This window comes from Phocoena sinus, chromosome 19, assembly GCF_008692025.1.
Source record: "Phocoena sinus isolate mPhoSin1 chromosome 19, mPhoSin1.pri, whole genome shotgun sequence".
NCBI lineage: Eukaryota > Metazoa > Chordata > Mammalia > Artiodactyla > Phocoenidae > Phocoena > Phocoena sinus.
Genome location: NC_045781.1, coordinates 24,749,768 through 24,767,997, shown reverse-complemented (window position 1 = coordinate 24,767,997; position 18,230 = coordinate 24,749,768). Strand labels below are relative to the sequence as shown.

The following is an 18,230-nucleotide window of genomic DNA, read 5'->3' as shown; positions in this document are numbered from 1 at the left end:
CTGGGCTCCCATTTCTCACTTCTTCTAAGACTTCCTTTCTAAGAAGGCTTTTCCAAGGAGTGTTCTTTGGGGGGTGGGGAGGAAACCTATAGTTTCTCCTGCGTTGGTTCTGACTTGGATGGTGAGGACAAAACACTACGTCAGTGCAATGATCCAAGCAGTCTAACCTTGTTTCCTGATCGCTACTGTCATAAGGGGATGCCCCAGGTCTGAAGAGCCAGGTGTGGTGTGCCAGAGGGTGGCGTCTGATGACCGAGGGTCCAACAGCGGAGGGGGCTTGAGGTGGCCGGGAAGAGGAGCTATTTAGAGGGCTACACTGATGTTTTGGTTGAACACCTTTTTAGCATCTCTCTCTTCTTCGACCACGTGGGGGTGGATGTCCTCGTTCATTCCTGCATCCTTGCACAGCTTGAGCAAAGTTCGAATATTGTTCTTGGACAACCTCAGGTATCTGTGCGAGACAAGGCCAAAGAGGTCAGTTCAGGGTGGAGTCACTGCAGGCGCAAACTTCATTGAAAAGAGCTTAGAGTTAAAGAGCGACAGTGTGGGACCTCTGTAAGGGACTGGCCCTCCAGACATTTCTGGAGCTGACAGAGGTCTCATAAAAGACTGGGACACCCCACAGACTTGGTGGGTGTTTTTATTGGTATAACTCTTTTGGAAATCAATTTGGCAACATATGTGCCAAGCACCTCCTGCCCCACCCCCCAAAAAACCAGTTTTATTATTTTTGACTCAGGTCCTCAACTTATCCCAAGAAGAGAATTCAATGGAAGGAAAAGCTACATAAACAAAAGTGTTTATTTGGGGGTTATCAACAATAGGAAAATAGGAAATTCCATCAACAGAGGAATGGTCAAGCAAAAAATGGAATATCCACTTCAAGGACTCTTCTGCTAGTGTTAAAACGTCGTTAGGAAGAAGAAAATGCAATATGGCTGTGACGTTATTGCCAAATGGGGAGAAAAAACCAGGATGCAAATTGTTAGGTGTTTTCTCTCATCACTGCCATGTGTGTATAATCTGAGTGAGGCCAAGGACTGGGGGAAATCCAGGACAGTGGAAATAAAGGCTGAGAAAACTGTAGGAATAGAGGTGAGTATTTTTAATAGTATTCAAACAATTACAATTTTCAATTAAAAAATTAAAATTAAAACACTGATTTAAAATATTAGCTAAAGCCCCACCATTCTGACTTGTACTGAAGAATAGGACTGATGCCATCTATGTGATTTAGACAGTATCTCTGCCATCATATTCCTTATTCCACCATCAACTTTGACCTTGCTCCCAGCTTTAGTATAAGGAGGGAGGTCCCCGATTCAGGCTGCATTCCGTTGGTTAATTTGCTACAGATGGTGGGGGAGGAGCTGCATATTGATAGAACCTGGCTTTTCTACCCATTGGGAATGGCCTCCCTACTCTTTCCTTTTTTTCTTCTTTCTTTTTTTTTTGGCCATACCTGTGGCCCACAGGATCTTAGTTCCCCAGCCAGGGGTTGAACCCAGGCCCTTGGCAGCGAAAGCCTGAAATCCTAACCAGTAGGCCACCAGGGAACTTCGCTTCTCTTTGAAGATCTGCCCAGAGCTTCCCTGTTCTTACAGGCAGCTCAGACCTCACTCACCAGCCCCTATACCTGTACTACCTTTCCCCGACACGGCTCAGGTCAACCCCATCCTTCCCTGACCAGCCCAGCCCCAGGGGACAATCTCACACATATCTACCTGTGGACGCTCACTAAGATTGCAAAGGACAATTTCATTCTTTTCTTGGGTGTTTTTCTAATGGCTTGTTAATTGCCATCTCTCCAAATATTCTCTCCCCCTACCCTGTCCAAGTCTCTTTTGTCCCCACCATGGAGCCCAGGTAGGCTGTCTTTGGCCAGAGTCAATTAAAACCACTTTATCAACTTGAAACCCATAGCCAAAGTCATCCAGCTGTGGAGGTGGCATGAGCCAGAACGCCCTCTAGTGGAGGAGACTGCCTGTCCATCTTTCAGCCAGTTAGCCAGCAGAGCAGGACTGTGTGATGGGGCCCTCGGACGCCAGGCATCTGAGGCGGTCTGAAACCTACAGGCGAGTTCACTGCTGTGAACTCTACAAGGCTGACTACCTTAGTCTCTTGTCCTATTTCCTCCTTTGCCAAAGTTTCTGAGTGTTGTCAGTTACATCTTTACAGTAAAGAATAACATTGGGCTGGGGAGGGATGCTTGGATTTGGGGGCAGAAACCAAGCTGTTTGGTGTTGCTGAAAACCAGTGGGTCTTGATAAGTATGACAAAGAACAAGCAACAAGTGAGACCCCTTGGTAAGAGCAGTAAATACCAAATGGTTTCATACTTTGTTCATGGTCCCTTTGGAGTCTAAAACCCCAAACGTACAGCAGGTAGCCCTGGGAGTGGCGGCTACTGTCACCAGCAATTCAACACCATTAGTGTAAAGGATCTTGGGGGAGTTTCCTGTTAAAACAAGGCCACAAACAACTCATTCTTTCCTTTGTGAATAATATTCATGGTTTCTTTTGTGAAACAAAGAGAAATTTTAGAAAGGTTGTGTATGCGTCCAAAGGCGTGGCGTCAAAATGGCAGCACCTAAATGTCGTGTCCATTCAGGAGACGATCCTCTAGCGAGTGAGGCTGCTCAGAAATCCAACAGCTTCAGCCCTGGAGCAGCCCTCTGGGACTCAAAGACAGAGCCCGGACATGCGGCAGCCACCCTCCCTTGCTCTGGGCTCAGCCCAGGTGCATGAACCACAGACAGTCGTGAGCAAAGCCTGGTCTTGCAGAATGCGCACAGCCCCGCCTGCACAGGGCTGCTCACCGGCAGCTCAGCACCTCCTCTGGCTTCAGCATCCTCACCGTCTCCATCTTGGGCTCGCTGCCCTTCTCCATGAGGCTCTTCAGCTTATGCTCGTAGGAGGCGTCGGGCGTCTTGCCAACCCAATCTTGCAAGAGGGTTGACTTCCGTGGGACAAAGATAGCATCCTGTAACATGGGTTCTATGATGCTTTGTTGATGGTATGGCGTTGAGAGCTGAGTGGACTCTTGGGTGATTTCATCCTTGACGTCTAAGTCTGAAATTGGACAGATGTCACCAGGGAGTTAGATCCTGGTAGGGGTGAGCAGTAGGGTGGACAGGAAGGGGATGAGACCTGGAAGGCTGCAAGGGCTTCAAACATTAGAGATATGAGGTCTTTTCAAGGCTTTGGCAGGTTCTCCTTAGCATTTGTTTAATCCCCATTCATCTTTTTCTCCCTCCTTTCCCCTCATCTCCTCAACTCATTCCCTTTCACTCCTTTCATTCATTTCCTTCTCTCAATCTTCTCTCCCTCCCCAGAGAAAATTCACCTAAAGTGAATGTTAGCCTAAAGGGGGGTTAGGGGAAGGTATCAGAGGAGATCAACTCTGAGCTGGATTTTTAAAGGACAAATAGTTTATCAGATGAAAAAGGGAGGAACAGCCTGGGCGGACAGGAGGAACAAAGACACACATATATGAAATGAAGTAGTGAGGGTCTGATGTTACCCATCAGACTAGATGGGACTAGAGCTTGGAGACCTTAATTATTTTCTTGTTAAACATACTCCTCTGTATTTTACAGATTTTTACTTGTGCGAGTGGAATATTTTCTTTTCATTTCTATTTCTAACTGGTGTGGCTAGTATAGAGAAAACACTACTGTTTAAAATTTTGTTTTCTAGTACACCAACAACCATACCAGATTTTACTATTATTATTATTATTTTTTTTTTTGCTGTACGTGGGCCTCTCACTGTTGTGACCTCTCCTGTTGCAGAGCACAGGCTCCGGACGCACAGGGTCAGCGGCCATGGCTCATGGGCCCAGCCGCTCCGCAACATGTGGGATCTTCCCGGACCGGGGCACGAACCCGTGTCCCCTGCATCGGCAGACGGACTCTCAACCACTGCGCCACCAGGGAAGCCCAGATTTTATTATTTTTTGACTAGAATTTCTTGAGTTTTGTAGAAAGGCAATCATATCAGGAGAAAAATGAAAATATATCCCTCTTAATATTTATAAAATTTATGTACTCCTCTTGACATGTTGCATTTGACAGACCCTCCAAAACCATGTCAATAATGATGATAGCAGTCATGCCTCATTTTGTTCCTGATTTTAATGAAAGTGATCCAGCATTTCATCATTTAGAATATTTGCCACTATTTTTGGAATATGTTTTATAATATTTAGCAGCTTTGCTTTTGGTTTACATAGAGTTTTTATTAGTAATAATTGCTTGATTCTATTTATTGCTTTTCTATCATCTACTGATCATATGGTTTTCTTTTAATTTCTTGATGTAATAAATTATGTTATTAGATATCTTGATATTGATTATTGAACCATTATTGATATTGATATTATCAATTATTGATATTGATTGATATTGATCAATTATTGATTATTGATATTGATATTGAACCATTCGTAACCTGCTATAATAAATCCCACCTGGTCATGATTTATTATTCATTTCATATGTGGATATATTTGCTATATTTTCATACATTAAGTCTATTTGCTACAAGTTTTTAAATCATTCAAAAATCATCTATTATTGTGAGATTGGCCTGCTTTTTTGCCTAATCTTTTAAGTTTAAGGTTATGATGGCTTGTCAAATTAATGCACAAATGTCTGTATTTTACATGGCCTGCAATAGTTGAAGTGACATTGGGATTATTTGCTTTTTAAATGTTAGGTAGAACTTGGTGTGAAATCATTTGTCCTGGTGCCTTTTGTAGTGGGGAAATGTCTACCATCTTTCAATTTTTACCTCAGAAATTGCTCTATTCAACTTTTCTACTCTTTACTATGTCCATTTTGATAATTTATAGTCTGATAGGAAATTATTCATTTATGATGGATTTTCAAATGTATTGTGTAGACGTGCATATAGTATTCTATTATAATTCATTTAATGTATTTCTTATCTTTGCTTATGCATCCTTTCTCATATAAAATCTTGTATATTTTTGTCTCTTCTTTTGACAAGGCTCATGATAACTTCATACTGTTTGTCACTTGGTTTTTGAATTTATCCTTTTAACTACTTTTAATCTTGTACTTCATTAATCTTAGCTGGTATTTAATGTATTAATTCTCTCTTTTTCATATTAATTATTTCTTCTATATCATTAAATTAATAAAAGTGTTAATTTTTTGGTTTGTTTTATACAGACAAGAACGATTACTTTTAGTTTTTGCTGTAAATTTTCTTCTGGGCATAGATTTCGCCTTCATCCCATGGATTTTGGTATGAAACAGACTTATTTTCAGTAGCTTTTTTCTTTGAAATAATGGTATTTTAGGAGTATTTCTTAATTTCTGTTGAGATTACCTTTTAATTTTAATTCTAATTATTGTGTTAGGATACTGTAGGTGGCCCTGAAATCTTTACTCTTGTGAAGGTTAATGTTTTCTTTTGATGAATATACAGATGATTTTTAGAAATATTCTTTGGTCACAGAAAAATGTGTGTTCTCTGTTCAACTATAAAGTTATGGTTTGTCAATTACACTGTTAGATTCTTCTAGGCACTTACTGTAATTGCCTCTTTGATCTGTCTATTGGGTTCTGAAAGAGGTATTTTGCAGTCTCCTAGTATAACTTTATTTTTGTCAGATTCTCTTTGCATTTCTAAATGTTTATTTAACTACTATTTTTTTGTTGTGTGTAGGTTTATTGTTATCATTTGTTCTCTTTAACATTTTAAAATATCCCTCTTTTACCCTGTTGTTTCTTTTAGCCTTAAACCCACCTCATATGTTTGCATTTCTTGTTATCTCTTTGCCTATCATTTTTTCATTCTTTCTATATCATGTGATTTTAAGTGTGTATCTAGGTTTTGATTTTTAAACCAATTATTTCCTACTTTGGTGCCTCTGCCCTCTTCTAGGGCATTTTCTATAGATGAATGGATAAATGGCTGAGAAAGTCCCTAAATATTTCTGAATTTGCAAATATCATTCATTCACCCTGACGGTAACTTATATACGGGCTGAGGATAGGATTATGAGATTATAAGTCTTTGCTCTCAGTAGTCTATAGGTGTTCATTTCACTTCTAGATTGATGCTAATTTGACTCTTTTTCCTTTGTAAGTAAGTTGTTCTTCCTGTAAGCTTGCAAGATTTCATAAGTAAAATTAAGGAATTCTACCAGGATATGTCTGGGGGAGTCTAGACCTTCTACAATTACATAAATGGAGGGAAAATGGCCTGGAGAGAAGCTTTGACTTGCCCATGGTCTCATAATGAGTCAGTGGCTGAACTGGAATCTTTATGTCCAGAATGGCTCTCTAAACTGACAGCTGGCCCCTAATAGAGTGATAGGGTCAGGTGGTGTTAGCAGTCTGTGCATGGTGGAAATTGGTCCTATGTTCCAGGAGAATCTGAGCTACACATCTTCATTGACACAAATTGGAATCCCTTGGAGAAAGGGCCACAGCCTTTCCTGAGACATCTGATCCTCTTCTGGGTCAAGGTAGGTCTCACGTAGGAAAGAAGAGTAGTAATAGAAAGGGTAATGATAATTTTACATATTAGCTAACACTTATTGCATAACTTATGTGCCAGGCAGTGTTCTAAAGCCTTTCTAGGGAGGGGGGGCAGCTACAGTCTCACAACCATGTCACATCCATTGAACAAATGGGAAAGTGGAGGATTGGAGAGATTAAGTCATGTGCCCAAGATGCCAGACAGTGGTGGATCCAGGAAAATGTGAACCCAGGTTGTCAGTGCCTTTTTCTGGGAGATTATCCTGGCTACCCTCTTGGACAAAATGTCCCATGTTCCTGAGTCCATGGATGAACAGATAAGTTAAGATTTCTGGTGAGCTATGTTTGGGACTCCAGGGACTACTCTGTACTCATAGAGACAGAGTTGGTAACTGCCCTCCAACTCTCCGCATTAGGAATGCACCCTTGCCTGGCATGGACAGAATGCTCTGAGCATAGTGGGCAAGGAGAGAAAGCCAAATGAGTTCCATTTTCTTAGTCTAGATGCTCAGACTTTGTCAAGGTTTACTTTGGAAATGTGTTCCCAGCGTTTTCCCAGCATCTTTTAGAGGCCCTTAGCCAGAATCACCTTTTAAAAATTCAAGTCTAACTTGGTAGCTTCCTTCCTAAAACTTTTCAATGACTTGTCATTGCACTCAATCAGGTTTGTGCTTTGGAAAAGCCAATGTGAGACTTCTGCTTCCAGCCAAGATAGGGTAACAGGGACTGGATTTATCCTTCCATCTTAAGCAGCTATAAAGTGGGGCCAGATACATGAAACAGGCTTTTTCAGACATTGGACAACAGGTAATTCAGGGCAGTGGCTCTTGAGAAAAGGAAGAGGTGAGTCCCATGGGACCCCCAGCTGAGAGCTGGGAGATGCTTCCAGGTTGCAGCACAGGGAGGGGAAAACCTAGATAATATCTAGCAGTTTCCCTGAGTTGGGGAGAGAATAGACAATTTAAATGGGCCAAGGAAGCTAGAATTCACAGGGCAGAGTAACAGGAGAAAACTGCATGGAGAGCTGCAGAGATCTGCAGAAGCTTCTCTCAGCTGAATACTAGTTATGCGGGAGAGGAAACTACATAGATAGAACTGGTAGACAAGACCACTAAAACAGCTATTATAACTGTATAGCTCTGTATGTTCAACAAAGCTTGAGCATGCTAAGGTGAGACACAGAAGGTTGAAAATGACCCAAATTGAAATTCTAGACATGAAAACTACAATGTCTAGTATGAAAAATACATTGGGTGGGATTAATAGCAGATTAGGTATTGTAGAAGGAAAAATCAGTGAATTTGAAGACATAGCGACAGACACTATACAAAATGAAACACAGAGAGAAAAGACTGGGGAAAAACCCTACTGAGTTGCAGAACTTCAAATATGTGTAATTGTGGTGCCTGAAGGAGAGGAGGAGAGTGGAGGAGTGAAAATATATTTGAAGAAATAATGGTCCAAAATTTTCCAAATATGATGGAAACTATAAACCAAGAATCTCAACAAACCCCAGACACAAACACAAGAAACATGAAGCAAACAACATCAAGACACATCATAATCAAGATGCTTGAAAACTTCCAAAGAAGTCAGAGGAAAAAGATACGTTACAGGGAACACATAAATAAAGATGACAGCCAACTTCTCACTGGTGACAATGCAAGCTAGAAGGCAGAGCACAACTTTAAAGCATTGAAGAAAAAAGCTTGTCAGTCTAGAATTCTACACTCAGCAAAAGTACCTTTCAGAAACAAAAGTGAAATAAAGACCTTTTCAGATATATAAAAGCTGAAGGAATTTGTCACCAACAAGCCCACACCATAAGAACTGTTGAAGGAAGATCTTTAGGCAGAAGGAAATGACTCCAGGCAGAAAGCTGGACCTGTGTAAAGCAATGAAGAGCACTAGAAATGTTAACTATGGATAAACACTGAAGTCTCTCTAAAAGATATTTGCTTAAAGCAAGAGTAATAACAGTGTATTGTGGGGTTTATAATAACTTATGGAGAAATACAGTGAATGGCAACAATATCCTGAGGGTTGGGAGAGGAGAAATGGAAGTATACTCTTGTAAGTTCCTTATGTTCTACGTGAGTGATACAGACTATGAGGTGAAGGGAGGCTGTGATATGTCAAAGATGAATCCTGTCAACCCTAAAGCAACTACTAAGATAGCACAACAAAGAGTTATAGTTCACAAGCCAACAAAGAAGATAAAATGGAATCACAAAAACTACTCAGCCCAAAAGAAGGCAGAAAAACAGGACGGGGAGGGCAAAGAATAGATGGAATAAGTTAGAAACAAATACCAACATGGTAGGTTTAAACTCAACCATATCAATGATTACATTCAGTGTAAATGGTCTAAATATCCCAATGGGAAGATTGAAATTGTCAGACTGGATTGAAAGTAATGCAAGGCCCAATCATCTGCCGCCTCTAAGAAACTCCCTTTAAATATAAAGACCCGAATAAATTAGAAAGGCCAGTTTGGTAGCCACAGAGGAGGAAAGCTATTGGAGGTTCTTAGGGTCGGGGTTCAACTTAAATAATAGTAGTTAAAGTGGAGAGGAAGTGAAAGGCATGAAAGGTATGAGAGAGGTACAATCTCCAGGACCCAGTAATGGGTCATAAAGGGTCGTGGAGGGAGACAACTTCTGACTTGGGCCACTGTGCTGGGCCAGTGCGACGGCCCCTGTGAAGGGGAGGCATGGGGGTTTGCGGAGCCTGAGGGACATCCAGGCTAACACTGGGAGCAGGCATGTAGATGGAACTCAGGAGAAAAGGCTGTCTGGAGATTTGGATTTGGAATTCACTAGACAGTGGTTAAAGCCACTCCTTTGGATAGAATCAGCCAGGAAACTTGTATAATGGGATGAGAATAGCAGTATTGATCAGTGGGGAATTCAGAGGGGAAATTGAGGTCTGGGAAGGGGGAAAGAAGGGAAGGTTGGTTAGTAGCAAGTTAGAAATATACGAGGTTAATAAATTTAAGTGGAGATTATGTGCGGGTCAGAGAAGCCTTAATGGAATCAGATGAAGCAGGGGAAAGAAGCTCACCAAATGGGGATATTTTGCATCCTTTATTCACAGAAGTGAGGTGACCCAAGACCGCAGCTTCAGCTTAGCCATATGGATCTCTCTCTCTTTTTTTTTTTTTTTGCAGTATGTGGGCCTCTCACTGTTGTGGCCTCTCCCGTTGCGGAGCACGGGCTCTGGACGCGCAGGCTCAGCGGTGATGGCCCACGGGCCCAGCCGCTCTGCAGCACGCGGGATCTTCCTGGACCGGGGCACGAACCCGCGTCCCCTGCACCGGCAGGCGGACTCTCAACCACTGCGCCACCAGGGAAGCCCCCATATGGATCTCTTGCTGCCTTGCGTCTGGGTTGGGCTGACCTAGAGGCCGTATTGGGAGGGGGGCAAGGAGTCAACATGTATGGGTGAGCCCTCAGAGGGGACCAGGACAGGGTGGTGAAAGAGGAAAGAAAGTAGAAGAAAGTGTGCTCAGGGAACTCAAGGGAAGAGAGGCAATGGAGCAGAAGGGAGTGGCAGCAGACTGTAGCATCCTGAATGTGCCACGTGGTAATCAGTGGAGGGACAGGGGCATTTCAGCAGTTTAAAGGGAGTGAGTGGGAGCTTTTGTGAAAATTAGGTGAGGTGACAAAGGCGAAACAGTCTTCTCTGAAAAGCAAAAGTATTCCACACGGGTGTTGTCTCTGTTGTTCCTATTAGCTTCGGTGCTCTGGAGCCAGGGACAGTTAATATCATTCGTTCAGAGCACTCACAGTGTTTGGCAGATCCTGATTTTGTGGCCATCACAACACTGGAAACACAGAAGAGCAGGAGTGGTTGTGATTGCACAGGCTGAGTTGTCACATTCCAGTCCCGAAGGTGGTGGGGAATGTTCGATGGTCATGCCCACCAAGTCACACAGAACCATGACGTGGAGAGTGGAAAGAGCTTACTCTTCCAACAGGGGACTTGGGACACACAGGGGATCTGGTTCTTGAAAATGACGCTAATGATCTGGTTGCTGAGTGGGGCTGAGGTTAGAAATAGATGTTCTGGTCTAGAATACTTTTCCTTGATCGACACTTATACCATCTTAGACTCCTGCTTTAGCCCTTAACTGCCTCTACGCCCTTCCTAGAGGCTGCACTCCCAAACCAGATCCTGCTCACTCATTTCAGGCTTCCTGACAGCCTTCACAGTAAGTTCCCCTTGCTATGCCCAGGCTCAGCCCTGACTCAGTCCTGGGTGCCACACCTGGGTGCGCAGGTGGTTCCTGGATGTCTCTGAACAGCTGCTGCGCTTGAGGGGCGTGAGCACCTGCGGCCCCCCAGTGGCCATTGGTTGTATTACATTAGGAGAGGGAAGACTGCTCTCCAACAGGGTGGTTTTGTGCGAGACAGGGCTGGGCAGATGCAGGGGGAAATGCAGAAGACAAAATAGCTGGAGAGTCAGCCTGCCCTGCTGGCATCTTTGTTCAGTGAAATGAAAAAAATGAATCGACTCGCATGAGAGTTTCTCTTAGGGAAGGAACTGCCTTTGTTTAGGAAAATATCTTGATAGATTACATTGAGTGTGGAATGAGACAGTGAAACAAAGGAAACAAGGTGATCCCTTGATGTAAGAAGCCAATGGGAATGTGCAGGGCAAGGAAGGCAGAGGATGGAATGGAGGGGAGAGGAAAGAGGGAAGAGGGAGAGCTGGGCAGAATCAGGACTAGAGTGAGACAAACGAGGTACCCAGGGGACAAAATTTAAGGAGGTGCTTGCTCTCAGGCTCATGAAAGTGCAGGGTTGGCACCTGAGAGAGGGCACCTCCTTAAATCTTGTGACTTGGGTGCTTGGGGTTGAGGAAAACATCTGGAGGCCACCCCTGCAGGAAATGTAGCCAGAGAAATCTCCTGGTGGCAGGGGACAAGGACTTTGAAGAACAAGAGGGGATTGTAATCAACTTCTAATACATTTGCTGTGAAGTCTGTGATGTAATTATTTCCCTTTGCTGCCCGAAACCTTCAGTAAAGTCTGCTTATACATAAAGGCTTCATGTGAAAGGTTTGGGGAGAAGTGAAGGAAATGTGTTCTGTGTTTGGGTTGGCAGAGAGCAGGGAGAAGGGAACAGCCACTGGAAGTGAGACCTACAGATGCTCAGGGTCCCAGCAGGACCAGGACACTGAGAGTGACGGGAAACTTGGGGAAGGTGTGGGGCTTCCCATAGGACATAAGTTAATCTCTTTCTACTTTTTAAATAAACTTTTTATTTTGGAGTACTTTAAGATTTACAGAAGAGTTGCGAAGATGGTACAGAGAGTTCCTATACACCCTTCACTCAGTTTCCCCTAATGTTAACATCTTACATAAGCAGGGAACAAGCAATTAACATGGGCACATTACAGAGCTTTTCTGGGTCTCACCAGTTTTTTCACTGAAGAGCGATTTTAGGATTCAGTCCAGGATCCTGCCTTGCATTTAGAGCCAATCATATTTAATTCTGACTGGCAAATAGCTACAGTTTGGTTACAATGACTTTTTCAATGAAAAAGAAAAAAAGAGCTTTTCTTGGGCACAATGGGGGCAGTTTGTACAGGAGAATGAGCCCTTGCTTGGAGGCTGTTGCCCCTCTTTCTTTGGGCTAATTGGAATCCCTTCCAGATTTCTTTTTTACCATACGCCTCCATCCCAAGGGGTCAGGCACAATAAATGCATCTGTTTTTCCAACACAGCCCACCAGAGAACGTTAGCAAAATGTTTACTTAGAAATAACCATTTGCTAACATTTATTGAGCACCTACTCTGTATCAGGCTAAGTATGTTCCGTGCCTCAACCCACAACTATACTGTGAGGCAGGTCATGTTATGTTTCATTTTATGGATGTGAAAACTAGACCCCAGAGTTGGAGTGGCTTGGGATTATATAACATCTCATATACAAGTGTTGTCGATTGGTGGGGCTGGGATTTGAACTCAGGCAGTCTTGGCAATAGGTATCTGGCATAACCCAAGCCCACCTCTTCTTGGGTGCAAGCATCACCTGGCAGATTTCAAGCCAGCAGGGTTGGTACCTTCTGTAGCACCTTGACATTGTCACAGTATCTAAACTAGTTAGATCATTTGGACATGAGGTTGATGTCACCAAAATGGCTTCAGGAACCTGGGGGACGTTATACTGGCTTCCTGAGAAGAGAACACCCTGGTGCCAGCTGAGCCTTGACATCTGCTCGCCTCCTGTCCAGGTCACACCCCCTTGCGCTGTGATTCCCCAAACAGTCACGTGGGGCTCCTGCATACACAGAGGTTGGGTTGACATGGATGGTGCTGCCCTAAGGATGCTGTGAGCCTTTGGTCCCTCTGATAGGAGGCCAGTTATGAGGACAGTTCTGGCATCCGGACCAAGGCGCTTCCCTTACCAGATTTCCTAGGTGCATCCTTGGGGTAGTTGCCCGGGGTCATGCTGCTGGGGCGTTTTCCCTTTGCTTCCACTCTGTAGAGCCTTCGGTATAGGGCGGAGGCTTCCCCATCCTCTCTGGAGCTTTGCCCTGAGGCCTGGGAGGGGAGCTGGAGAGACATTACAGGCTAGAGAACAGGAATCTGGCTCCGCCTCCTTCATTCCTGAAATGAACAAGTTCAAGGGCTTGCTGAAAGGCAGGCGAGGGGGCCTAAGGAGAGTCCTGCTCTGGGTGCTGGGACACTGGGACAGGGATGCACACTGGTGTCTGCTCACCAGCGCCTCCCTTCTGTCCCTATAGCTCAGAGGGAGGCCATGAGGGACCTTGGAAACCACAGCCTTCGCTGGCGGTCTCCTCTTTCCAGTGGCACTCCTGAGTGATTTAGGGGAGGGAGGTGGCACTCGGGAAGAATGAACTCTACCACAGCGGTGCAAGTCTTCCCACCGGGGTGTGCAGAGTGTTAGGTGGGGGCTGGATGGGTGGAGGGGGCAGGTGATCCATTTGGGTGCTAGTGTGGGGCAGGAGTGAATTTTAGAGCTTTAAATTTTAAAAAGAGTAGCTGATCCCACGCAGGAGCAGAGTGGGTGCCCCTCCTTCATGTGGAGACAGTGGTGGGGCTGTGTCACCTGCTTAGAGAATGCCACCTGGTGGTTCCCTCCCTGCTGGTTCTGGACATTTTGGGCTTTCTTTTCTTCCTTCACAGGTGCTGCAGAGAGCGTCACCACCTTGGGTTTGTTCTTCTGAAAGAACAGGGAGAAAAACCCAGTGGCTGGCCCACTGGGCACAGACCAGCCCTGCACCCTGCAGAGTGGAAGGTGCCACACAGCTTTTGCACCCACTCTGGCGCTCCCTTTCCCCCTTGCAGCCCCTCTGCCTCCTGACGCACCCGGTGTCCATATCACACCACCCCCAGGATGGCCTTCCAACCCCAGGTCTGGCTGTCCCTCTCCACCTCAAAATCCATCACTATCGCCCTCCACGTGAGGGCCCCATGCCCCAGCCTGGTAGGTATTCCTTCTGGCCCTCAGACGGCCTCTCTCGCTGCCACTTCCCTACCGCGACCTCCAGTCTTCAAGCCCAGCCAGGGCTGTTCCCTGTGCCCAGAACACCTCCTCTCCTTGTCCCACTCCCACCCGGTCTTGTCCTCCCAGAGCTGTGATCACAATGCCTCCTGCCTTTCTGTTTCCCTGGGTGTTCCTGTCTGCCTGCTGGGAAAGGAAGGTGAGGCACATGCAAGTCCATTCAGAGTACGTGTGATCGGCCCGAAAGCTGCCACCAGGAGCACCCAGGGAAAGAGTAAGGCTCATTAGGGAGCGGCACTGCCCATTGGAGGAGGATCCCACAGACGCACATCCAGACCCATGTCTAAGGGGTGGGCATGGGGTGCTGGAGCATCGTGGGGAAGCTGAATCAACTAGGTTTCCTCTTCGGGTGTGCTGTAGGGTGTCGGGGTCATGGGGTGATGGCTGAGACTGGTCTCCAGGGCTGACAGCCCGGCTTGCAATCCTGCTCTATTGGCTGAGTGTCTGAGCAACCTCGGGCAAGGGACGGCTCTCTCTGAGGACGGGGACGACAGCAGAACCTACTTCATAGGGTCATAGTGGGAAATACATGAATCACTGCGCAGAAGTGCTAAGCCCTCCATGAATGTTAGCCACACTGTATGGGCGGAAGGAGGGTTTGGATAAGCCATCTGGATGTGTGGAAGGAAGCTGTCCAAGGTCCTGCTTGAGGCCATCAAAGGACGGGGTGCTACTCAACTTCAGGGTTTTGTTTGGCTTAGTGGGGGGAAGGGGCGCAAGCTGGGTCCAGGGTTGATGCTGCAGGGTGATTAGAGAGAGACTAAGGCCGGCTCTCCCGTGGGTGACCCACCTCCCACCTTCTCTTCTCAACCCTCAGCCTCTCCTCAAGAGTCACCTGAGTAGCTGCCAGCCCCCATTTTTGGAGGAACCTGAGTGGAATGGATGTGGTGATACCACAGACCCAAGGAAACTGCAATAGCCACGATTCAGTGGCCCCCGTGGCTGAGACTTTGAGACTTCAGGGGTCTTCATGGATTGCAAATGGATCACAAGGGGCACGGCCCTCTGGGTAGCTCCATAATCGTGCTGAAGTGGAGAAAAGCCTGGATTGCCAGGAGAAGGGAGAGGAGGCTGCGGACAGCACCCCTCCAACCGTCTTCACTAAAGTGTCCCCCGCCACCTGCCATACGAGACCTGCCACGGAAGCATCACCCTCTCTCTCTCAGGAGCGTCTTTCGAAATACAAATGCTTCTGGTAAGGGTAATGATGCTTGAAGATTTAACTGTATTTTCAGATTAAATGGTTCCCTCCCTGGGTCCAAACTTATTTACAATAAAAGCCACATATAAGGTAAAGCTGTGAAAACATTATTAGAGTATAATCTTTTGAGACAAATATCATATGATATCGCCTATATGTGGAATCTAAAAAAATGGTACAAATGAACTTACTTACAAAAATGAAGTAGAATCACAGATGTAGAACACAAACTTATGGTTACCAGGGGGTAAGGGTAGGGGAGGGATAAATTGGGAGCTTGGGATTGACATATACATGCTACTGTATATAAAATAGATTACTAATAAGAACCTGCTATATAGCACAGGGAACTCTAGTTAATACTCTGTAATGGCCAATATGGGAAAAGAATCTAAAAAAAAGAGTGGATATATGTATATGTATAACTGATTCACTTTGCTGTACTCCTGAAAATAATACAACATTGTAAATCAACTATACTCCAATAAAAAATTTTTAAAAAGGAATATAATCTTAGTACGAAGAGATGGGATCAAACATATTCATCATAGAACTGAATATGATTTCAGCGAATGAGTTCTGAGAGGCCCAAAAATGGGGGGAAGGGGGAGGGTAGGTAAATCACTAACGCCTCAGAGTAAAATATGTTTGTCAGTTGTGTTTACACGTATCTGATGGAACTGGCACTCCAGATCTCTCTGACTATAATTGCCAAGTAAGCACATAACCAGAACAGGAGCTCCCCTGAAAAGCAGGGGCCGCTGAACCGGGTGAAGCAGGAGAAGGGGAGGTGGTGATGGTGCGTGGGCCCGACAGCCCACGAGCTTGGAAACTGGATAAATCTGAGGTTGAGCCCTGGCTCGGCCCCTCACTAGCTCTGTGAGCTCAAGCAAATTATTCCTTTTCATCTCAGCTTCTTATCCTTCAGCTGGTGGTAAGAACGGTGCCTACCTTGTAGCCTTGCTGGGAGCAGTTGACCAGACAGCTCATTGCAGTAAGCACAGGGCCTGGCGCACAGGAAACGCTTAATAAAAGTTATCATTGTTCATAGTAATGCCGTTTTCACCCATTTTTCTCTGGGAGTCAAGATTAGGTGGCAGAGGAGGCCACTTTCTGCAGAGGAGACCACTTTCCAAGGACATGGCTTAATTTTCTGTAGACGATGGGCCCAGAGGGGAACTCTGGGGGAAACTGGGGCAAAATTGGTTGTCATAGTTCCTGGAGAAAGAGGAAAGGGTGGTGCTACAGACTGAATGTTTGTGTCCCCCTAAATTCCTATGCTGAAATCCTAACTCCTTATGTGATGGTGTCAGGAAGTGGGGACTTCAGGAGGTTGTTATGTCATGAGGGTGGAGCCCTCATAAATGGGACTAGGGCCTTAAAAAAGGGCCCCTGAGAGCTCTCCTGACTCTTCCTCTTTATCAGGATATAGCAAGGAGGCAGCCATCTATGAACCATGAAGCAGGCCTTCATCAGACACCAAATCTGCTGGCACCTTGATCTGTAAGAAGGAAATTTCTGTTGTTTCTAAGCCACCTGGTCTATGGTATTTGGTTGTAGCAGCCCAAATGGACTAAGACAGGCGGTTACAACTAGTTCTAACGCAGGATAGAAAGGAAGAGGTACGTTAGCAGGAGTCCCAGTGGGGCTAGTGGAGGTGGAGAATGCCCTCTGACCCTGGGACCATCATGGGGGTGGAAGTGCCTGGGGACAGTGGGAGGACCCATTCTGAGATCATCAAGACACTAGAAGCTATTGCCTCTCAGCCCTTCTCCAACACTGACCAAGATGGCTTTAAGGTCCCTTCACCTTGACCAAACTAGGTAGGTTTCTGCCTGACTCTAGGACCTTGACCTCCCTTTTCCTAGAACAATTCCTTTAGACAATTTACACCTGTAAATTCTTTCTCTGCCCCTTTGAGATGTAAATCTTCTCCCAGCCTCTTGCCCAGCTTTATAATCCAGGAATGTTTTTCTCCAGAGCTTGGGAGCCATCCCTTTGAAATGTAATCATCAGGAAAGATAGCATTCCCATCTCCCAGTCTCTGTGGGAGGGTAGGAGCCTAACTACATAGGGATAATTAGCCAACAAGGATGGCCTGATCACAGTGACAATCTCTCCCCATGTCCTCCGGTGCTTTCCTACTGGCTCACCCCAGTGCTGCAAACCCTCCCCTCACCCCATCACATCATACAGTAGTAGTCTCGAATGAAGCCTTCCTTGCAGGTTTTCTTTGACAGTAAATACACACCTGGAGAGCTTGCTTCTTCTTCCCCTGCCTCCGCTCCAGCCACTCCAACACCCACTTGAGGTCTGACATCCGCCTCTCCTCGGCCGTCCTGCACACATACTTCCTTTCTGTGGGCAGGGAATCCTTCAGGTCCTCTGAATACTCTGTCATCATGGAGCCTTGGTCATGCCTTGGGTGGAAAGGTGGCACACTCTTGCTTTGTTGAACCCTCTGCCTCTGGTTGCTGGCCTGGATGACTCAGATGGTAGGGTTTTGTCCCCTAGATGTGAACATAAATGTGAACATAAAGGGCAGCGTTAGGCCAGAGCCGGGATATTAACCTTCAAGGGTAGGAGATCCAGAGGGTGATTGTGAGGTCACTGTCAGGCTGTCCATGGGGGTCGGAGTGGAGCAAGACACTGGTTTCCCCTCTTGGCCACTGTCCCTCTTTAGGCACTGTCCATCACTTGGACTTTGCCACAGCCTCCTTTATGGGCTCTCCACCTCCATTTCTACAGAGATCTTATTAAAACAAAGCTCAGCTCACATATCTCCTTTTCTCCAAAACCTTCAATGACTCCTTGTAGCTTATAAAAAAAAATCTAAAATTTCTTAGTCTGGTAGGCTTTCCACAATGTGCTCTAATTAGAATGAAGATTTGTATAGCGTTCATTAGTTTTATAGTCATTGAACAGATAGTTATCAGATGCCTACTATGTGCCAGACATGGTGCTGGAGATACAACACAA

The 18,230-nt window shown here is 45.5% G+C and overlaps 1 protein-coding gene across 1 annotated transcript; it reads right to left on the bottom strand.

The window, feature by feature from the left end:
* Positions 1 to 303: 303 nt before the first annotated feature.
* On the bottom strand, positions 304 to 17,652 carry C19H16orf78 (chromosome 19 C16orf78 homolog). The gene is made up of 5 exons (XM_032612146.1): positions 17,503 to 17,652; positions 13,595 to 13,708; positions 12,930 to 13,065; positions 2,819 to 3,071; positions 304 to 451 (listed from the first exon to the last, which is right to left on the bottom strand). The coding sequence occupies exons 1-5, from the start codon at positions 17,650 to 17,652 to the stop codon at positions 304 to 306; spliced, it is 801 nt and encodes a 266-aa protein (XP_032468037.1).
* Positions 17,653 to 18,230: the final 578 nt, after the last annotated feature.